General features: G+C 33.1%; 1 protein-coding gene across 5 annotated transcripts in view; it reads left to right on the top strand.

The window, feature by feature from the left end:
• Positions 1-24,789, top strand: part of SGCG (sarcoglycan gamma) — a 307,721-nt gene that overhangs the window by 199,820 nt on the left and 83,112 nt on the right. For all 5 annotated transcript variants that reach the window (XM_074303664.1, XM_074303665.1, XM_074303666.1 and 2 more), the window contains exon 4: positions 2,136-2,223. In XM_074303664.1, the coding sequence (XP_074159765.1) occupies positions 2,136-2,223 (88 nt within the window). The remainder of the gene's footprint in view (positions 1-2,135; positions 2,224-24,789) is intronic.

Here is a 24,789-nt window from a genome sequence, read left to right as displayed (position 1 = left end):
GACGGAGTTCCAGAAGGTATGAGTCTTGAAATATTGATAAGGAAATCATTATAATAGAAATAATCAAAGCCATGAGAGTAAATTAGAATCACAAGGAAGAAATATAATAAGAAAAGAGAACCAAGAACCAAGGCTTGGGGAACACTCATGTTTGCAGATACGTAAAAGAGGAGAAAGAGAATAGGAAATCTATGACTGGACCTGAGAAGGAACAGTCAGAGAATTCTCAGTAAAGTCCACTATTAAGAGAAACCATGAGAAGAAATATTATATAGAAAGAGGAAGGTTCCTTACCACTATCATTTAAAAAGAACTGTCTTCTTTTTGCCATTTAGAGTGCTTCACCATCTGATTCCCATCTAATTTTCTAAGTTTATTACACATAACTTCTTCTCAAGTACTATGTATTTCATTTCCACCAGCATATTTGTATTTGTGTTCCCAGGGCTCAGAATATCGTAAGCTCTTAAAAATGCTACACATCTGTTTTTCTATCAATTTAAATAATAGTTACAATTTATGCAAGGGAAATACAAATGAAATTATAAACAGGAAGTGTTATTATTATTCAAACCCTGGGGGAAAGTTAAAACTATAGTATTTGTTCAGTATCTTATCTTTCTGCTTTTGTCCATGCTGCCCCCATCATGAAGAATAATGCCTTTGCTTCTGAATGAATTTTAAGTTGCATTCAAAGGTCTTTCCCAATTAAAGATTAAAGTCTTTCCCAATCTTCTGGCTATTAATGTTTCCTCAATCCCCAAATTACTTTGTGTCCATTTATGTATTTTATATTTACTTATATTATGTGCATTGTGTCCCATGAAAGGATATACATTTCTTGAAAACAGGAACTGCTTTATTTTGTTCTTGGCATCTTAATAATACATCTGAAAAGTCATTAAGTTAATTCCCTCATTTTACAATTGACAAAATTGAAGTCCTCAGTTACATGGCTTATCCAAAGGCACACAGCTAAGCACCAGAGGTGCAGTTTAAACTAAGATCCTCTAACTTTAGAGCTATTTATCTTGTTCACACTATCTTGCACATAGTAGGCAGTTAATAAATGCTAAATGCTCATGTAAGGTCTTTAAGTGGAGGATATTCAGATTGGACTAGCTCACCATCAAGGGTCCCTTAAAGCTCTAATCATTCTAATTCTGTTTGCATCATTAATTTATCAGAATAACTAAGTTTATTACCAAAATACCATATACTAGTTGATATATTCAATTTTGATGGTTTTCTTAAGATTCTGAGATTTTGTGGTTAGGAGTATATAATCATTTGCTCTATATAAGCTGTTATAAAAATAGAAAAATCTCCCTAAGCACGTTTTTCATAATACTAGATCAATAGGTAGAATTTTCAAAGGTAGCAGATCACTATTCCTTTCCCTCTAATATAAAATACCAGATATGACAGGCCCCAAGGCAAATATGTGACTTTCTTTTAGAAGAGCTCTAGTACTACCTGACTTTAATAACCCAGACCTATAAAAAATCCATTTGACTGTTAATAGATGTAAACAACTAAGCCATCACATACACACAAAAAAGAAACATCAAAATTAAAATATCACATTCTAGAAATATTTAAGGGCTCATATAACTACCTCAGGACCCCGTCTAACATGAATTTCTAAAACCAGAAATTACCTCAGTTCCCTCTACATAGAGAGACACAAAAAATAGGACAAAACCATCTCAAATACAGACTTTGCATTTTGAAACTTATTTATAGCTTCTAAGAAAGAAACAAGGTTTTTACAAAAAAATTACAAAATTCTTTAGGCTATCAGAATATTCAAGAGTAGTCATTAAAAATTTAGAATTCTTGAGGAGGAAAGAAGTCATCACCAAAATTTGCTTGCATTTGGTGTTGATCTGTATCTTGAAGCCATTCTATCCACATTGAAAGTAACAAACCCTTATAGATAGTACAAGCCTATATGATTATTATCATGTTTGAAGAGGCAATTCATTCATCTTAGCCTCTCTTCAACTTCTGTTTTTCCAAACGTTACATAACCAAGTTGCAGGAATGTGGATATGGAAATATTTCTGTGCATAAATCACTGTCCTAATTTTAAATTTTGTTGGTTCTATTAATTCTATAATACTTTGTTTTAGGATTCATCTCTGCTTCTACAATCTACACAAAATGTGACTGTCAATGCTCGAAACTCTGAAGGAGAGGTCACAGGCAGATTAAAAGTTGGTAAGTCTTCTGTTAACTATGACATACACATTTTTAATTTTTATCAACACCTAACCTTAAAGAATATTACTTACCTGCTGTTTTCTCTTAAGAGCTCAGAATTATTTACACAGAACTAAAGGCATGAATACCTTAGCTCAATAATAAGGAATAATTGCAGGGGTCATTAGTTGAAGAAAGAAGACAGCAGAAGAAAAAAATAGCTAGAGGAGAAAATAAACAGTAAAGCTTATCTTGTATTTTTACTCTCAGAAAAGCTATATAAATATAGCAAGCCAGACCTTACTAATAACACACAAGTAATTTGTTGGCAGTCTCTTTTGCACTGACAGTTTTTAAATCATAATTATGGAGGGTTTGGGGGTTTGGGTAGGATTTTTTTGAAACTAGGAAAACACATGATGATGCACTGTTCCTTTTACAAGATTTACAAGATATCAGTTTTTTTATATTCAAAAGCATTGCTGTTTTGAGTTTTATAGTTTACTGTAAAGAGTCCATTGTACCCAGACTTTGCTCAGAAATTTTTATAATGATTTTCAGTCAAAGGGAGTAATATCTAAGCCTTATCTAGCAGTCAATTTATCTAATAGATATCTTCCTAAAATATACATAAATTCAATATTGTTTTCACATCATATCATTGTTTATATTTATTCTTGATGTCATTCCAAACACTTTTAAGGTTTTTTTTCTGACCAAGCCCCATAGAATTTCAAAACAGAAAAGTCTTCAGATGCCATTTAACCCAAGCTATACCTGAACAAGAATAGTCCTAGCATCCCTAACAAGTGGCCGTTCAGGTCTGCTAGAAGTGAAGTGGGGAATGGGGGGGTAATGGAGGTGTTATTTTTGATGCCCTATTCTTCCTTAAAAATAAAATAAGGGTTTATTTTACATATCTAACATATCCAATAAAATGAAAAATTGCATTGTTTTTCACTCTACTACATGATTCATCTTATCTCTTCTACCTTAGTACAGCTACCATCTTAGTTCAGGCTCTCCTCATCACTTTCCTTGATTATTGTAATAGCTTTCTCATTGCCAAATAGCAAACTCTTATGATTGTCTAATTTCTTTCAAATAATAGATAAACTTATTGATAGTTTTTTATAACTATAAGGTAATGTCGTTTTAGTTTCTAAAGCACTTTAGAAGTTATCTTTTATAAGCTATGTAAATTTATGTAACATTTATAAGCTAGCTTAATTTTGGTTACATCTCATCCTATACTCTGTGATCCATTCAAGTTATTCTTCTCTTTGTTCCTCACAAAACATTATATTTCTTGTCTTCATGTCTTTTGTATTGGTCATCTGAAAGGCTTAAAATGTACTTCTTTATCTTCATTGCACAGAATCCCTATTTTTCTTCAATATGCAACTTAAATACAACATTCTTCATGAATTCTTTCCTATCCACTGAACTATTAGGTTTCTCCCTAAATAAGCTACTTTGTATATATTTTTATTAATTTTCTTTCAATTTATTATGTATACACTTGTGTGTGAGTACTTAAACACTGACCTTGAAAAGAGCTGACCCTGAAGCCTTGAAAACTTGTATTTAATACATATGACTCTATGTAAATCACAACTTCTCAGTGCTCTAGGAAATTTTAGAAAAATTAAAATATATTCCACTTTAAGAAAGTTGAAAGAATTTTGACTAGCATTTTTTCATTTAAAAAAATAACAAGTAGCATAATTTGAGATTCAGCAAAACCAAAAATCAGAGTCAAGTGTCTTCTCCTTCCCCCAAAAAATTCAAAAAGAACATAAATGACTAGCATATGAAGGCATCAAAAGACAGATGATAGAAAGATCAAGAGAGAGAGAGATAACACTTAAGATCACAATATTGATAGTAAATCTCATTTATTTTCCTTTCTCAATTAAATTGGATTGTATGAAATTCAAGGAAACAATTGAGTCACATAGATTAACATTAATCTCTGTTTTTAAAATAATGAAGATCAGAAAGGTGGGACATCTAGTGAGAAAATAAAGTAAAAGCAAACCTAAAATGGAGTCATTCTAAGGAGAAAAGCAGATATTGCTTCTTACCCAATCTTATCCTGATTATACAAAGGGTGTGACCTCAGCTTATACATCATGAAAATGTCCCAGATTTTAATGATTCTTTGCCATTACCTTTACTATACATAGCTGATAAACTTGGAATGTCCACTAAGAAGGTCCATTTTGGGTGGTGATGATGGCGATAGAAAGTATAAAATGAATGTAAGAGATAACAGAAGAAAGGACACATATGTACAACATATAGCAGCCCTTTGTGATGGCAAAGAAATGAAAAGTAAAGGTGTGAGGGTGCTCATCCATTGGGAAGTGACTGAACAAATTATGGCATATGAGTATTATGTAATATTATGCTCTAAGAAGTTATAAAAGGAATGGTTTAAATCAAACATGGAAAGACATTATCTCTGATTAATAAGTGTCAAAGGAAGGGAGAAGAGTCTAAAATAACTCCAATCATCTGAACATGGGAGACAGTATGACAGGTGGAACCACTAAGTGAAATAGTAAAGTAATAAGGAAAAACAAGTTTGGGTATATGGAGGCACAGAGATATGGTAAATCATCTTTTTTTGTGGACTTCTTCAGCTGGTAAGAAATTAAGGTAATATCTGGAACTTGAAAATGAGGTCAAGATTAGCAAGAGATCTAAAAACATACATGTGGGAAAACAATACCAGGCACTCCTCCAAACTAATGTTAAAGTATTAGGTAAACACTTTATAGACAAGTTCCTGACTACTGTAGAAACAGGGATATAGATAGGGATTGGATGTGATTTGGTATGGAAATGATGGATGAATTTGATCTAGGGAAAACTCTCAGGTGAGGAAATTCCTTCCACCAGTGTTTTCTGACACATTTTCTACAATTTTAAGAGAGTTGACTCAAGTACTGAGAGATTAAGGGACTTGTCCAGGGTAATATAGCCAATATGATTCAAAGGATCAAATATAGGATTTGAACCATGTCTTCATAATTCCAGGCATGGCTCTTTATTCAGTATACCATGCTGCCTTTATGTACCACTTCTAGTACCCTGTAGCGTATTTATTCTTTAAAGATTATCTTTTAAGACAATGTACATCACTTTAGAGGTATAGAATTTAACATGTCATTTTTGTTGCATATATTTTAATATTGTCAGCAGTGGATTAGTTTAACTTCCCTGATATCTATCTAAAATAGGATTGTATAATTAGGAAATAGATAATATAACTATAAATTAAGAAAGAGTCATAAGTGCAGCAAAGTAATTATATATATATATATGTGTGTGTGTATATATAATTTGAAATAGTAATTTATGATCAACTATTTTCTAATATGGGTCATACACCATGCTATAAAAGAATGGTTGACCTGAAGAAAATATGACTTGAAAAGAAATAATAGCTTTTCTCACGAAGGAGGGATTTGACTTTTTCTGCTTGGCACCAATAAATAGAAACAGGAACAATGGAGGGAGTTTGCCAAAAGATAAATTCTGCATAGATGTAAGGAATTAGATCTCCCATAGCTAAACTGTCTCAGGAGAAAATGAGTTCCCCTTTCCAATGGTATTCAAACTGTATTGCTTCTCAGAAACATAATAATATTTTTGATCCTCATTTTCCTAATCTACAAAATGGGGTTGAAGTAGTACAGATTGTCTCTTAGATGCTTTTTAGCTTTAAAATTATTGTTCCTTAAAACATAAAAATAAATCAAATGGGAATTTACTAGATATCTCCTATGTGTCAATGATAATAGTTATTTAAATATTGTGTTAATGATTACAAATCACTTTTTAAAAACAATATCTCATCAATATGATTCCATTCCATCTTCACAGAAACCCTGTGATAATATTGGTACCTCACTACTAAGTGATGCTAAGAAACAAGGTTGGGGTGGAGGGAAGGAGAAAAGGGGAAGGGGAAGGGGAAGATCCAAATCTCAAATCCCTGTTTCCAGGTTTTGACAATTTTGTCTTTAAAACAGCTCTCCCTTCTAACCCTTGTTCTCCAATTCACATGATCCCCATTTGCTTTCAAGCCCCATCCCCTCTTGCCTGAACTACTAAGCTGGTAATTTATCCCTGTCCTTTCAACCTTCCCCTTTCCAATTCTTCTCTAAAGCTGCTAAATAATCTTTCTAAGGCAAGGATTCCTAACCTTTTTTGTATCATGGACACCTTTGCCAGTGTGTCAAAATAATATCTCATTCTCCAAAAACCACCAGCAATATACTTAGTCAGAGTACTAAGTTCATAAGTAGCCAGTATTGAGTGTCAATATAAAATTCAAAGAAAAAATTGAGCCACGTAAGTTAATGGTTCTCTGTGTGCTAAAAATGAAGCTCAGAAAAATGGGAAACCTAGTAAGAAGATGAAGTAAGAGTAAATAGAAAATGGAATATGGAAATGAAATAATATTGCAAAGAGAAACCTTGATGTCCCATAAAAGATGTCAAAGATCAAAGAAGAATAATGTACATAACTCAAAATCACCTCCTGTTAATATATGCTGAATCAGGGGAAGTCCTCTAGGCTTTGCTGAGCCTTCCAAGTCCTATGATTTACATATGAGATAAGTTCCAGATATCCTTAGTAAGATCAGCAAATCATTAATTAGTGCTGATAACTCTGATATGACATGATTTGTTAACTGTAAGGCTTTACCAACAACTTTGAGAGGATGCAAATATTTTAATAAACTAGTCCCAAACTGGCATGGATAAAAATTAGTCTGTTCTCCTCTCCCCAAGCCCTATAAAAATGAAACCTCAAACTCCTTTCTCCAGAGACCTCTTCCATTTCCATCTGGGTTCATGATGCCAAGTGCAACCAACTTTAGTACAAAGTTATGTAAATGATTATCTGTGCTTCTCCCCCTCCCCCTGTCCTTCCTCACTGCAGCCTGCCTTCCTTCATCACCTATCCCCCAGACCCATATCATCTGCCTCTGTACTATCCTTCTTCCTAGTTACCAGTCTCTGTACTTTATATGTCATTGGCCCTTAAACCCTCTATACTTTATTAAAGTGTGATTGAAGCCTGGATTTCCCCTGCTATCATGGACTTTCCTGAAAAATTACTCAAAGAGCAGGATGTGCCTGCTATCATTTCATAATTTCATAAATTAATTATCAGTGCAGTCAGTCTGGTGACTGGGCATACTCAGAGAATAATGTTTCTAAATGTGTAAGATAAAATAATTATGAAATAAAAAGGAAACCAATTATATTGAAACATATCAAAAAATTAATGAGAAGTTCACAGACCCAAAATTAAGAACTTCTCTCCTAATGCATTGGTCTTGTCAAATTACTCCCTTAGTCCAATTCTTCAATGACTCTTCAGTGCCAATGGAATAAAATACAAACTTTTTGCATGGAATTTAGTTCCAGTCTACTCTTCCAGTCCAATTTTTATAATGTTCCTTTTCATAATATACTAGATACATTGCAGCCAAACTGAACTAGTAACTATATCCCAAATCCAGGATTTTCCACACACAACGTACGACCTTCCAATTCCAGACATTCACAGAGACTGTTATTATCACTTCTCACCTCAGAGGATTGTCCTTTAAAGCTCTAGTCAGACTCAACGTCCAATAAGAAGCCTATCCTGACCTTCTAAGATACAGCTACTCTTTCTCTTCTCAAATTTTCTAGAAGTACTTTATCATGGTTTTGTATTTGGCCCCATCTCATTTCACCTTTTATTCTAATTACTAATTTACATGTTGTTCCCTCTCACCACCACCATCATATTTTTTTTTTCATTGTTATATCCCCAACAGTTTTGATAAATGTTTGTTAAGTAAATGATCTAGACACTGTATTTTTTAAGATTCATGTTGGTTTATTTAATTCGTTTTTAACTGTAGCCCACAAGTCACATGAACTGTTATTAGGCCTTGTCCTAACCCACATCCCCATCCTATACTTAAGCAGTTGATATTATAAACCTAAGTACAAGACATTTTATTCATTGCTATTCAAATTTATTTGTTAGGAAGACATTTCCAGCATATACAGATATTTCCAACCCAACATTGTTCTTTCCAGCTTTGTGTCATCCTTAGATTTGATAAGCATGCTGTTATTATTTCCTTCCATATCATTGATAAAAAATATTAAATATAACTGAACTAAAGGCAGAGCCTGATAGACATGCCATGAGAGATCTCCTTTAAACTAACATTGATTAATTCATCAATTCAATTCATTCATCAGCTACTGTAATAATGTTCAGCCAATATCTTTTCATCTTTCCTATAGGGACATCATAGAAATTCTGTCAAAAACCATGCTGTAATCCAGACATAAAATGTATATAGTCATTTCTTGCAATAATACTCCTGTCAAATAAAGGAAGCCCTTTCAGCTTTGTACCAAGTTTTTCCTTGTAAAATTAAATGTAATCAAATTTTGTGCAATGCCCTACTTGCATATCTTTTTTACACTGGTAGAAAGCAAGGAAGGCCCTCAGTATATTGGCAGACTTATTGGGGAGCATTGTTACAGAGAAATCAGTAGCATAAATGGGCCACACACAACATCATTGGAGATAATATCTACATGAATAAAATCATCAATCCATTTGAGTTTTTGAAAGCCTGTCTCAGAGGGGATGGACCTCAAATTTCACTTGAGAATGGCAACTGATTCCATTACTTCCTGGAAAATAGAGGGAGAAAAAAATGGAAGCAGTGTCAGATTTTATATTCTTGGACTCAAAGACCAGATGGTAGCTGCACCCATGAAATTAAAAGATGTTTGCTCCTTCAAAGGAAAGCTATGGCAAATATGGAGAGCATATTAAAAAGAAGAGACATCACCTTGCCAATAAAAATCCATGTAGTCAGAGATAGGTTTCTCCACTAACAATGCATGACTGTGAGAGACGGACAAGAAAGAAAGCTAAATGCCATAGAATTGACATTTTTAAAAATTATGGTACCAAGAAAGAATTTTGAAAATCCTTTGTACAACACTGAACACAAATAAGTCAATACATAAAGAAATTTATTCAGATTATTTACTGGAAGCCAAAATACCAAAGCTGAAGTTTAAACGCTTTTGCCATATAATAAGAAGATGGGACTCATTGGAAAAGACACTGATGTTGAGAAAGATTGAAGGTAAAAGGAAAAGAGGATGACCGAGGACATGATGGATAAATGGTATCATGGAAACAATGAACATGAATTTGTACAGACTACCAGAGATAATGGAGGATAGAAGCATTTTTTCTATGGTCTATGTCATTACAAAGAATCAAACACAACTGAATGACTGAACAACAACAAAATAATTATTATTTTAGCAAGAACAATATTTTATCTAGGACAAGAATTAGTTCATCAGTACCAGGTTACTTCTTTTTTCTATCAGTACTTGGCATACATAAAAATATATATTCTTTCAATTTTGAACAAGTTGTCTCTTTTTAACAAATTATTGGCTTTTTTCACATCTATAAAAGGGGGTTTTAATGTGTAATGAACTCTTAAGCTTTATAATAGCCTAACATTTCAACTAGAATCATAGACTTAGAGTTGGAAGGTATTTTGAAGGGCAAATAAAATTATGGGCTACCTAATTGCCTTAACAATGCCGCTTTAGTTATCTAATTTATTACTGGTATTTGGGAAAGTATAGCATTTAACTCTACATCTTTTTTAAACCAACAAAACATTTGGGTAGGTTTTCTGACATGTATATAGTATCTCATGAAAAAAAAAAGAATAATTTTTCTCAGACCTGACAATTCCACAAATGAATAAGTTGATCATTTGGGGTACCAAGAAAATCTTTCAATCAGTTTCAAATATAAAACAAAACAGAAAACACTTATCAGTATACTAAATGTAATTCTGCTTACCTCAATAATGAAAAAGTTGACCCCATCATGAGCAATTCATTCTCAATAGAAAACAAAGGACCATACAGAAAAAGGAATATTGAAACTAATTCATCTGTATTTTCTTAAGAATTTAGATGCTATTCTTTTCTGGTCCCGTCCTTATGGGTGCCATCTAAGAAGGATCAGAACTTCTGTAGTTTGTTCTTATAAGGTCAAAGTGTCTGAGGTGTCTAAGCTGGGATATTCTTGTGCTTAAATAGCAGTACCCAAGGCAAGATTCAAATTCAAGTTTCCTTGACCCTCAAGACCAACACTATCTCTACTATACTACAAAGATGCCAAATTAAGAAAGACAATGTAGAATGTTGAACTTTGAAGAAAATGATGGATTTGGAGAGACAGAGGGGAGGAGAGCATTTCAGGGATTGAAAATAGCAAATACAAAGGCATTAAAGTCAGAAAAACAGGAAATCAGTTTAACTGTACTATAGTGTACCTAGAGAGAAGTAATATATAATAAAGAGAAGTTGAACTCATGCTGTAGGAAGTTTTAAATATCAGAAAGAAGAGTTCATGATGCTGAGTGAAATGAGCAGAACCAGAAAAACAATGGACACAGTAACATCAAGATTATGTGATGATTAACTAGGATAGACTTAGCTTTTCTCAGCAATACAATGATCTTTTTGTTTATTTGATCTTTTTTTATCTTTTTAATAAAGTAATAGTAGAAGTAGAAGTAAAAGTATGTAGTAGTAGTAGCAGTAGTAGTAGTTATAGTAGTAGAAGTAGTAATAGTAATAACTAGTAGTAGTAACAGTAGCTTTAGTAAGAGTAGTAGTAGAAGTAGTAGTAGTAGTAGTAACAGTACTAATAGTAGTAATAGTAGTAGTAATAGTAGAAGTAGTACTAGTACCTAGCAGTAGAAATAATAGTAGTAATAGCAGTAGTAGTAGTAATAGTAATAGTAGTAGTAGTTGTTGTTGTAATTAACATTTGTATAGATCTCACAATGTGATCGACGTTATGCTAAGTCCTGTACAATTATAATCTCACTTGATCTTCATAACAACCTTCAAAGATAGATGCTAGCATTTCTTATTAAATAGATAAGAAAACTGAGGCAAACAGAGGTTTAATGACTTGTCCACTGTCACACAGGTAGTAAATGTCTGAGACCAGATTTGAACTCAGGTCTTCCTGACTCCATCCCAGGAATGTAGCCATTGCTCTATATAGCTGCCCCTATTTTATTTTTATGCCGTTTTTGTTCTATGCTGTACTGGAGAGGTGTCCTTCAAAGTACAGTATGATCAAAATCATAGATTGTAATATAACTTTGGTCTGCTACTAAGAATTAGAAAATAAAAAAGCCAAACACACTAAATCTTGGACTTTAAGGTTGTTTGTTGCTGCTTCTGGTCTGCTGCTCCTTATATTTTAGTGATAGATTAATTTCTCCAATACTATTTCAAATTTATAATGCAGTTATTTAGCTGCATATGAATTAACCACAAGAACTAATTATTCTCAGACCCATTTAGAAAAGACTAGATATTTATAACTACCAAGAGAGGAACAAATGTTTTATTCAAAGTCAGGCCAGTACCTAGAATTACAATAAATCTCTTTATATGAAACTTTCTGGCTACTGATAATTATGTCACCAGGTGTATAAACTGGGCTTTTATATTTCAGAACATGTGTGCATCAGCATCTGAGAATCTTTCATTCCCCTTTAAAATATTGGTTAGCTCTATAAGGACTTAAGTAAGTACTCTTTAATCATTGCTTATCATTTGGCATAGAGAAAAGCTTATTGTAATAGATAGATGGATTTTTTTAATTACTCATAAAATAGTTATTATAGATTATCTCAGTTTCTTAATGCAGTTTTCTTACATTAGGAAAATAATACTATAATACAAAAACATGCTCTCTCATTCTTTTACCCCTCTTCTCTCTCTCTTATTCATATTTGCTTTAAAATAGCATTGTCAATTTCCTATTATTAAAGTAAATAAATATAATTATAATAATAATAAATTAAATAAATATAATATACTGAATAAGTGAAGAATTGTTGGGAAAAGACATGACAAGAAATATAATGTTTTGTGGGGAAGAGAGAAAAGAATAACTTGAATGAGTTGCAGAGTATGCAATAAGATGTAAGCAAAATTAAGCTAGCTTATAAATGTTATATAAGTTTATATAGCTTATAAAAGATAACTTCTATACATATTCTATCTTATTCTCCTTCCTCTCCTACCTTTCTTTTTTTCATATTGCTTTAAAATAGCATGTGTCAGTTCCCTAACAATTCTTCATTTATTCAGTATGTTCTATTTATTTAATTTATCATTATTATAATTATATTTATTTTAATAATAGTTAATTATTCATTATAATTTAATAGTAATATTTATTTAATTTTTAAAAGGCAAGGATCCAGATTTCTGTAATTAGATGCAACATAAAGTCAGAGTGGGGATGGGAGATGGAGGTAGAAGTGGGGAAAGGAGGTTTGGCTAGGATGAGGTTACTAAATGTTATACTAAAAGATTATAAACCAAAGCAGGAATTAATTATTTAACATTGATACAGTACTAGAATGTTTCATTGTACTTGCCTGGACACTTAATTGTGAAATTTTTTGTAATCATAAAATCTCTTTTTCAAATGTTAGATGAAGTACTTCTGTTGTTCTATTAGGAAAGCTCATTGCAGTGCAGAATATAAGATAACATGATGATTTTGGGAACAAATGCATCTAACTATTTTCTGGGTTTCTTATGACTCCCACATCAATTTCTCTACTTCCTACCCTAGCCATGTCTGCACAAACTAAATAAAGCACTCTATTTACAAAGTGTAGAAAAAGCCAAATTGGGTGCTTTATTTAAAGTGCCAAAATTCCCTACTTGACCTTGTCATAGAATTAAAGATTTAAGACTGAAAGGGACCTTCTAAGTCTTTTTAAGTCGATGCACTTCTACTTTTGTAACCCATTTAATATATTGTGAGATGAGTTCATTTGGTTTTAACAATATCTAAAGCTGATAAGTACTGTGAAAATATTTGCATTGTAGGAATTTAGTCTTTATAGAACTGAATTAAAATATATGACTGACTCTAATATGTGATTTTTATAATAAATCATGAAATATTTTTACATCAGTTTCCCTGTCTTTTAAAAAGTGATTTTTCTGGTTATAGAGTTTTTGTAATATAATGAATTAAGCGGCATGCTATGCCCTGGAATGAAATTGATTTTTAATGCTGTGAATGTAAGAACAAAAAGTGAGAAATTATGCCTTGTTCAATACTTGTATCCAACCAAACATTGTTACATAATACCTTTCTCCTTCATATAATCTATATATTTCTCAAACCAGATTGCTTATCATCCTTTCATAAACTTCATGATTATTCTGGCTTCTCTGCTTGTGTTTAGAGACTTCTTTAAGCCTAAAATACTCTTACTACATTCACCCACTTCTTCCCCTCCCCTGAAAATCTACTTGCCCTTTCAATGTCACATCTCATGGTCTTTTCTCAGTCCCTGTCCATCTTGACCACTCTGAAGCATTAATACTGTTGATCATCTTCTTCTTGATACTTTTTTCTCTTCAGTTTTTCCTCCTTGATTAGCTGCTCCTTTACTCCCATTTCCTGGGCCATCCAAATCATTTAATGCCTCAAGCCTTTGTCCTGTGCCACGTTATCTCCTCCCAATATACTATGCCACTTGGTGATCTCATCAGTTTCCATGAATTTAATTAAGCAGTAAGTAGGTGGCACAGTGGAGAAAATGTGAGACGAAGTCAGAAAGACCTGAATTTAAATTTGACCTTAGACAGTTATTGGGTTGGGACAAATCAAATAACCTCTGTTTGCCTCAGTTTGGTAAACTGTAAAATGGGAGATAATAATAGCATATACTTCCCAAATTGTTGTGAGAATCAAATGAGAAAATATTTGTAAAGTTTAGCACAGTGCCTGGTACATAGTAGGTTGACATTTTACACATCCTTCTTTCCTTCCTTCTTGTTGGTGATTTCTAGATTTACTCATCCCTTTAACCTCTCTCTTGATTCCTACTTTTACATTTCCAGTTGCCTTTTAAACATCTCAATGTATATTACATAGACATCATAATCTCAACAAGTCCAAAACTTAAATCATTTTCTTCACACTTCCCCAAGCCTTCCATTCCTTCTAACCTTCCTATTACCAAGAATACAGATACCTAATAGATACCATTCTCTGCTCCATCCCTCCTCTTTCAATTCATTGCCCAATTTTGTCAGTTAGATCTTCCTAATATCTCTCAAATTTGCATTTTTACTCTCTTCTAACATTGCCATCACTCTGGTCCAAAACTTCACCACATTAGTCTTGGAGGATTGCAGCAGCCTTTTCATCTCTCTGTCTCAAATCTCTTCTTATCACAGTCCATCTTGCACTAAGTTGTCAAATTGATCTTCCAAAAGTACATCTGACCATGTCAACTGCCCTCCCCATTCAATAAATTACAGTGACTCCCTATCACTTCCAGGATAAAAAATAAAATCCTCTGCCATTCAAAGCCCTTTAAACCCTTAACTCCTCCCATTCTTTCAGTCTTCTTATATCCTTTTTCTACACACACACACACACACACACACACACACACACACACACACCACATTTAATCTCCCCTAATATAGTACTCTTCATGCTAAATGAGACTGAATTAAATTGAATTTTCTAAAAGTACTCATTGCACAGCAATAAGATTTAACTTTTTCAAGTTTCTTTAGAAAAGCTACCATATCCAAACCTCACATATAAGTGATCCCCAAACTATTTACCCTCTGGGCTAGAATCAAGAACCCATTTATTACTTAACACAAGTCCAGTAGTACCTAATGGTATGTACCACATTGTTTCTACTATACAGATCTATTGTATATGTCTATGTGTGTGTGTGTGTGTATGTATGTATGACTACATGGTTTTTTGGAAACAGACCTGTGATTTAGTTGATTGGGAAGCTCTCAGTATGGGAATTCCCTTCCTAATACATATCAACAATTGCTCTCTAATTTATAATCTTAAACAATTTCCTGGATCACTGAAATTAAGTGATTTGCTCATGCAACCTACATGTCAGAACCAAGATTTTCATCTTTACCTTTCTGACTCAACTAACACCTACAACATTCTGTCTTTTTGTATGTATCAGTTTAATAAAACTAAGAAAAGTCATTTGGGCAAAACTAATGGGTTAATTTGGGAGTTCCTTTGTAGATAACAATTAGTAGTACACATCATCTACAGATGGCTTCTGTGGAATGCTAGACTATTTCTAACAGGTTTGGTTTTTTAATCAATGTTGTGGCATTTTGTTTTCAAATGGTGGCATTTTTTTTTCATTAAATATGTAACAGGCAGAAAAGAGTGTTAATGAGGCATGATGTACATAAGAAAGAGTTTGATGAAATTTTTACAAGGAAACCCCTAAAGCCAGCTTTACAAACTTGACTTAATTAATAATATCATAAAATCATTAACATTTCTTTATTTATTTATTTATCCCAGAAGGCCTTTATGTCACAATAAAGTTTTTCTTATCTCGAAGATAAAAAGTGAAATTTATTTCCTAAAGGTTTCTGATGAAAAATGATTATTTTTTTAACTTTAATCAATGTCCAGTTAGATCAGGAGAGCCAAAGATACATTATACTGTAGTAAGTAGAAAGACTATTTACAAATTCCTCTGAATTATTTAGAGAGTTTTAAATATTTCTTTGATGAAGAACATTATCATCAAGGGAAAAAAAGAATTTGAACTTGTTCTAATGTAAAAATTAATATTTATATTTCAATGAACATATTTTAAGTAATAATTTCTGTTTTGTAAAATAAAGATGAGCTGTTTCTATTATGATATGAAATTCTTATAAATTCATAATAAAACCTTTGACAGATTTTTAAAATTATCCTCTTCCTATTATTTTATGTTGCTTTGTAGAAATATTTCTATGGCCTACATTAAAATGCTATGCTTCTAAAGCTTTTTACTGCTGACAATACTGCAATTAGACCTTGATTAAAAAATAATAGGTGTAGACAAATTTCAAGTTCATAACTCCTGAAAATTTAAAGTAATGTATCTAAGAAATATTTTTGTGAACTTCCAATGAAGAAAATAACTCAGACTTCTCAGATAAAATGAATCTCACAGATATTTTTCCTTAATTTTAATTTCAGTCTCCTTTGCTACATTTTGAATTCTTTGTTCATTACAAGTATTATTAATTAGAATTTGAGGAGCAATCTTGACAGACACAACTCTATACTGGAGAGATGACTCTTCAGGTGAAAGTTCAGAGTTACATGGAAGAAAAGTTTATACCAGAGGCAGAGTTTTAAAAAGCAATGTTAGGGAAACAAATGGGCAAGTATGTCATTAGAATGTACATTAGGTAAAATGAGAAAGACTGAGTTGCATCTAACCAACAACCCTTTTCTTCCTCCCCCCTCCAAAAAAAATGTGCTTTGGACCCTCAAATCATAATCAAACCAGATGTTGAGAATTGTGTTGGCCAAAAAACTGTTTGTCTACATTTTTCTTAAGTAAATAATCTATAATATTAAGTTCCTACTATATGCCAGCCACTGTGCAAAGTATTAATCATAGGATATTTAAATTAGAAGGATCTTCCCTCAGAGATCTATTCCAACTTCCTCGTTTTTTAGACAAAGAATTTAAAAGGCTGATGACTAAATTAAAAAAAAAAAAAAAAAAAAAAACCCTGAGGTGTAAAGCTCAAGATCACATAGCTAATACATGTTAGAATCTTATCTAGAACCTAATTTTCCTGATAAGTGGTCCAAAGGCCATTGTGTTACATTTCCATTTTGGTCCTCTTCAAGTACAAAGGACAGCAACCAACCAACATTGTGATGACACAGAACTTTGGAGCAGAGTTACAGTTCCTGAATATAAGAGCACAAAGAGATAGTTTTAGTTTTTATATAGCTCCTCATATGTGCCCAGTTTCAAAATTGGTGTCTTTGTAACTCCCCTTCACAGGTTGTAGCTTGGTCTTCTGAAGCAGCATAGAATATAACTACTTCTAATTTTTGGAAAACTTCAAATTTTGTGAAAGACAGCTTGACATAATGAATAGAAAATTGGTCTCAAAGCCAAGAAATTCAAATATTTCCTTTGACATAAACTTTTTGTGTGACTGAGCAAGTGAATTAACTTCTTAGTACTCTAGAGCAGAGTTGTCAAACACACTGGCCACAAGGCAGTCACCAGCACTCCTAAATGTAATTGGGAAATAGCTAATTAAAATTATGATAGAATATAGATAATGTTAAAATGTGGTTTTCTGAGTCCATTTGCTCTCTCAGGGACCCTTATGTATGGTTTTAGTTAGCCCACTTTGTATTTGAGTTTGACATTACTGCTCAAGTTAACTCTCTGAATCTGTAAATTTTAAAGAAATTTCTAACATGGATTAGTAAAAGGAGTTCCCTAAATCAATGGAATCACAGGTCCAACGTATATTCCCTTTCCCTATCATATTTTCTAAGATGACTTTCTTATTTATCTTCAGGGTTTTTTGCTCCAGGCTAAATATTATTCATTCCCACAATCATTCTTTATTAGGCATTATTCCAAGACCACTGACTTTCCTGATCATTGTTCTCTGGACAAATGCTAATATAAAAGTGCCCTTGAGATTTTCTTAATATGTTTTTTAAATAATATTTCCCTCATTTTGGACATGGAATTTATGCCTGACAAATATATTGTCTTTTGTAAGAAAAAAAATTAAACTCTTGGCTTGATGTCAACCAGAGTGATTATTATTAACATTTGTATGTTGTTCATCTGGACTATTATCAAGTCAGACCTCCTCACATCCTGTCCTTATGCCATTGATTTGCTAACCTCAACTTGAAACTTTGCTTTTTACTCATTAACATCAACATGCTGGTTGAGACAATTTTGAAAATCAATTGTGTCATTCAACCCTATCAGCTTTGTGCCATCTGCAAATTTAGTAAATATAAATCACAGAATCTCAGTGGCAAAAGGATCCTACCTCAGATGCCATCTAGTTAAACATATCCCTGAATAAGAATCCCATCTACAACTTGTGCCCAAAGCCATCAAGATTCACTTAAAGACTCCCAATGAAACCCTATCCACTCCCTCCCCAGACAGAGCATGCTGCATTTGAATAGCTCTGACCATTACATAATTGTCCCTTATATCAAGTCTCAATGTTGCTCTATGCAACTTCTACCTTTTTCTCCTATTTCTTCCTTTCCAGTACAAATAGTTCAAGTATAATCCTTTTTTCTTTTAATAATTCTACAAATACTTGAAAAAATATCTATTCCAACACCCAAGTAATTTCTTATTTTGCTCTCCAAAAAATGACTTTACTTTTATCCTTATTAAATTCCATCTTGTTGATTGAGATGATGTGTGCCTTTTATCAATCAGTATTTATTAAGCATTTGCCATATGCCACGTACCAGGCAAAACTCCAGGGATAAAAATACAATGAATGAAACAATGCTTTCTCACAGAGAAGTTCTCACATTTTAATGTCAGGGGACAAATATATATATATATATATATATATATATATATATATATATATATATATATATATATGAATAGATTTGTTTATATAATATATATGTAAAATGGATAAATACAAATATATGCAAAAATATAAGGTTGTTTGAAAGGGAAAACACTAGTTGAGCAGATCACATGTATCATACATCATGCTAAAAGATCACATTTGACCTTCATGTTAAAGAAAGAGAGGAATTATTTGAGGCAAACAGAAGAATGTGCTCTAGATGTATCAGATGGTCAATGCTCAGGGATGGACAAGGAGTGACCTGTGTAAAGTACAGAGGTTAGGTCAATTTGGTTTAGAGTACATGTCAGGGGATGGAAGGTACTGATATATAACAAAGCTGGAAATAAAAATTAGACCACATGGCAATAGGGCTTTTCAAATTAAAAACAGTTTACATTCTATTACATTCTATCCTAGAAGCAAGAAGAAGGCATTAGAATTGGTTGAATAGGAAAGTCTCATGACCAGATCTACATTGAATGAAAGTGGCCAGAGATTTGAGATGGGGAAAAGCAGGAAAACCAGTTAGGACGTTGAAGTAACCGAGATAAAAGTAACCTAAGTAAAAGAGATGAATACCTGAACAAAGAATGTGATGAGTGCTGGCTGAGGAGACATAAGGGGTCATATGAAAAAAATGTTGTAAAAACAAAATTTGGTGTCGGTATATGTAGGTTGAGGGAGAAGAAGATGTAGAGAAAAATGTAGAGGTTACAACTATAAGACTATAGGGTACTTTAGCAGAAACAGGAAAATTGGTAAGAAAAGATTTAGAAGAGAGAAGTTAATAAACTCAATTATTTATGTGCTGGGTTATGATGTTCCCAAATATACAGTTTAAAATGTCCTATAGGCAGTTAGTGATGTAGGAGACTCAGAAGAGATATTGAAGTTAAATATATGTATATTTGGGAGTCTTCTATATAGACATGGTAGTTAAACACTTAGAATCTGATGAGGTTACAGAAGGCATAAAACATTACCCCTCAGCAGCTCCATGGTTAGGGTTCATAAAATTGATGATAAGCCAGCAAAGGAGATTAGGGTGAATTTGTTAGGCAGTAGAAGATAAACCAAGACAGAAAAATATGAGAACCCAGAGGAGAGAAATTACAGGAAGAGTGGTTAACAGTGTCAGATGAAGTGGATAAATCAAGAAGGATTAGAATTGAGTTTTGTCTATTAAGAGATAATTGCTAACCTTGGAGAAAGAAAAATTTAATGGTGGCATCACAAGCCAGATTGCAAAGTATTGAAGAGAAAGTGAAAAAGGAAGTAAAAGCAATAAGTCTAGGGAAGTTTTTCTTAGAATTTGAGAAACAGAAAGTATAAGATAATTTGAAAAATTGGTAGGGTCCATGAAAAATAGTTTAAAGATAGGAGAAATCATTTTTTGTGTAGAAAAAGAATCTGTTGATAAAAAGAAGTTGAAGAATCAAGAGAGAAAGGGGATAATTGAAGAAATAATTTTCTGGAGAAGACAGGAGGTGGTCAGATTAAATGCACAGGTAAAAAGGGCTTAGATTTGGGGAAATAAAAAGTCAACTTTTTGTCAAAGACTTAGGGAAAGGAGGAAGTTAGAGATGAGGTCTAATTATTTTAAGTCAAATAAAATGAAAGGTGAAGAAGCTAATGTTAAATGGTTTCAACATCTTCAGTAATAGGAGATAAGATCCTTAGCCAAGAAAGAAATGGAAGAGAAGAATATGGGCAGGCATTCAAGGAGAGAAAAAGAAGTGGGCAATAGGTTATGTAAAGAGTGAGATAAAAAATCAATTTGGAAGGAAGAAAAGGATTGCATTGCTGCAGTGTGGACACAGTTGAGGTTGGATAACATAAAAAAACAGTCAGTATGGGTGTCGGTCAATAAACAATTAAGAAGTATCTACTATGTGTTAGGTATTTTACCAAGTGATGGAGATAAACAGGCAAAAGATAGCTCTAAAGGCAATCACAATCCATTGGAGGAGACAACATACAAATAATTTTGTAGAAACACATTATATGCAGGATAAATTGGAAAGCAGTAATAGAGGAAGGCATTAGGATTAAGGGAAATAGGGAAAGGCTCCCTCTTTGAAGTAGGATTTTAACTGAGTTGGAGGAAGTCAAGGAAACTAGGAGGCTAAGATGAGGTGAGAGAATTTCAGGTATGAGGGAGCAGCAGCCAACAAAAATGCATGGAACAGGGAAATGTCATACCTTATGCTAGAAGCAGTAAGGAGGACATTATCCCTAGATTTCAGAGCACATGAAAGATTTGAGGTATAAGAAAATTGGAAAGTGAAGAGGGTAGCTTATGAAGGGTCTTGAACATGAAACAAGGTATTATATTTGATCTTAGAGGTGATAGGAAGCCATTAGAGTTTACTGAGCAAGGAGATAGTCAGATCTACACTTTAGAAAAATCATTTTGACAACTAAGTGGAAGATGGCCTAGAGTAGGAAGATAATTTTGGCAAGGAGACTGATCAGCAGACTCTTCCTTCATTTTTGTTCAGCAGCTGGTGATTGGGAGTGGAGGAGGTAGATGATGGAGTAATCAGGGGCTGAGATTGGCAATTAGACAAGGGGGAACAATAAATTCAAGAGCAAAATATAATATAGAGTTGAAATGGCTAATTCAATTTGAAGCTGATGAGGAAGGAAAGTGAAGTCATACTCACAAGAAATGAAGAATAACTCTGACAGAATATTTCATAGCCATAAACAGGCTAAGGTGACAAGAAAGAAAAATAAATGCGGAAGGGCTCTTGGAAAACAGATACACCAATGTGCTATTATTGGGCCTATGAATTAGTCTATATGTTCTGGAAAGCAATTTGAAATAAGGCAAAAATACCATTAAATTTTGCATACCTCTGACTCAGCAATCCCGCTGAGGTCTATTTTCCAAAAGATCAAAGAAAGAAAAATGCCATATGCAAAGAATATTTATAGCAGCTTTTTTGTGGTGAAAAAAGGAAAACTGAGTTGTCCATCAACTGGAGAATGGTTGAACAAGTTATACTATATGAATGTGTGATAGAATACTACTGTACTATAAGCAATAGTGAAGGGAATGGTTTTAGAAAAACCTGGGAAGACTTTAATAGCTGACATTAAGTGAAGTAAACAGAATTAGGAGAATGAATAATAAATAGCAATTATATTGTTAGTGATAATAAACTTTGAAAGACTCAGTAGCTTGTGAGATAAGAATTCACCAATTGGTTAAAAAAAAAAAAAAACCTTGGAAAAACAAAAAAAAAAAATTGGGTGTAGAACAAAATCTTACACTATATAATCAAGATAAGGTCAAAACAGATACATAGACTAGACACAAAAGGAGAGATCATAAGTAAATTAGAAGAATAATGAACTTGTTACATGTAAAACTATGAATAGGAAAAAAGAATTTATAAATAAATGAGAGGTAGAGAACATTATGAAATGTAAATGAAATGTAAAATGAAATTTTGATTGCACTAAATTAAAAAAGTACTTTGTATAAATAAAAGCAACTTAGCCAAGATTAGAAGGAAAATAGAAAATTGGTGGGGGACAAGAATTTATAGACAGTTTCTTGGATTAAGGCTTCATATCCCAAATACATAAAGAGCCATTAAATTTATAAGAATGTGAGTCATTCCCCATTTGGTAAATGGTCAAAAGATATGAACAAGCAGTTTTTTGATATGGAAATAAAAGCTATTTATAGTTATATTAAACATATTCTTAATCATTATTGATTAGAGAAATTTGAATTAAAATAACTTTGAAATATCTCATACCTATCAGATCAGCTAAAATGATAGAAGGAGAAAATGACAAATGTTGCAGGATATGTAGAAAAATTCATACACTAATATATTATTTGTGAAATTGGAAAGTGATCCAAACATTTTGGAAATGAATCTGAAATTATGTACTAAGAGTTAGGCAACTATTTATACCCTTTGATACAAAAATAACACTATTTTTCCCCTGCAGTAATCAGGGGCAAAGGAAAAGAATCTATATGTTCTCTAATATTTATGGTAGCTCTCTTTGTTGTGACAAAGAATTGGAAATTGAGGGATACTTATGAATTGGGGAATGGCTAAACAAGTTGTGGCATATGATAATAATGAAATACTCCTGTGCTGTAAGAAGAAATGAGTAGATTGATTTCAGAAAAACATGGAAAGATTAGCTAAACCAAGATGATAACATTCAGAATTTAGTAACAGTGATATTATGAATGATTAAGTTATTATATTATAAAAATACAAGTCAACTACAAAGGAAGATGCTATCCAAATATATAGAAAGTACACTGAGAAATAGAAGTATTGTATGGTTTTACATAAGTGTGTACGTGTGTGTGTGTGTGTGAGAGAGAGAGAGAGAGAGAGAGAGAGAGAGAGAGAGAGAGAAGAGGAGAGAGAGAGAGAGAGAGAGAGAGAGAGAGAGAGAGAGAGAGAGAAGAGGAGAGAGAGAGAGAGAGAGAGAGAGAGAGAGAGGAGAGAGAGAGAGAGAGAGAGAGAGGAGAGAGAGAAGAAGAGAGAGAGAGAGAGAGAGAGAGAGAGATAGAGAGAGGAGAGAGACGAGAGGAGAGAGAGAGAGAGAGAGAGAGAGAGAGAGAGAGGAAGAGAGAGAGAGAGAGAGAGAGAGAAGAGAGAGAGAGAGAGAGAGAGAGAGTGAGAGAGAGAGAGAGAGAAAGAGAGAGGAGAGAGAGAGAGAGAGAGAGAGAGTAGAGAGAGAGAGAGAGAGAGAGAGAGAGAGAGGAGAGAGAAAGAGAGAGAGAGAGAGAGAGAGAGATATTGTGGCCTTCTCTATTTGCAGGGTGATGAGAAGAATAAGACACTTTGAACTTAAAATATAGCAAAACCATTAATTTAAAAAAATTTAAAACACTGAGTAACTTTAACTGACACAATGACTGATCACAATTCCAAAGAACTCATGATGAAACATTTTCTCTACTTCCAGATAAGGAACTGATGGAGCCAGAGTACAAACTGCTGAAAATTGTTTTCTTTGTTTTGCTTTCTTTCTCTTTCTTTTTTTGACATGACTGATACATTAAAATTCGATGAGTTTTGTTTTTCTTGATTTCTCAATGACAAAAAAGAGGATAGAAGGAAAGAGAAAATTTAACTGAAAAATAAAATTAAATTGAACTATAAAGAGGGAGGGAATGCTGGATTGAATCAAAATATCAAGGACTTGAATTTTAGCTCTGCTGTTTATTAGTTGGATATCTAACCCCCTTGAAACTCATATTCCTTATCTATACTATAAGATTATTGTACTTGCTCTGTTCAAATGATTATTAAAGAAGAAAAATGAGAAAATCTATGTGAGGCCCTTTGTTCTTCATGAGATAATAGAATCACAAATTTAGAGCTGAAAAGAACCTTATAGTCCATCCAATCTAGTCCTTTATTTTACAGGTGACCCAGAAAGATTATCTTATCCAGGATCAGAGTCAAATAGCTAGAATATTTGGCTAGAGAGAATCGTTAAAATCTGTTCCTCAGCTCTTCTGAAGGACTGGTAGCAAAATTGTAGTTTTAACATATCAAACTCTATGTCAGATTCAATTGTCATCAACTTGAGGTGGCAAGAGAGGAAAGGTAAAGGTGTTGCCTCTTAATTTAATCTTTCTTACTTAGTCTTAATCACTGAATGGGTTTTGCCTCAGTCAAACTGAGACTTATTAAAGACTAAGCATAAAGACTATATCCAGGGCCATCTCCAGTTATCCTGATATTTGGCCACTGAAGCCAGATGACTGGAGGAGAAAGTGAGGCTGGAGACCTTGTCCAGCCCTCCCTCCCTCAAATTCAGTTCACCTGCATGTCATGGCATTACCTCCTTGATATCATGATTGTCTTCGAGAACAAAGGACAAACAACAATAATATAAACAAGAAGTTATATAGCTCATGATTTCTTCTCTTTCTGAAGCCGCTATTCTGAAAAATGCCAAAACATGAGGAAAATATCATTCAAAACTATGGTATTTGGCACCTCTT

The sequence above is a fragment of the Sminthopsis crassicaudata genome, chromosome 3, assembly GCF_048593235.1.
Source record: "Sminthopsis crassicaudata isolate SCR6 chromosome 3, ASM4859323v1, whole genome shotgun sequence".
NCBI lineage: Eukaryota > Metazoa > Chordata > Mammalia > Dasyuromorphia > Dasyuridae > Sminthopsis > Sminthopsis crassicaudata.
Note: the sequence above shows the minus strand (reverse complement) of the source record. Positions and strands in the feature narration are given on the sequence as shown.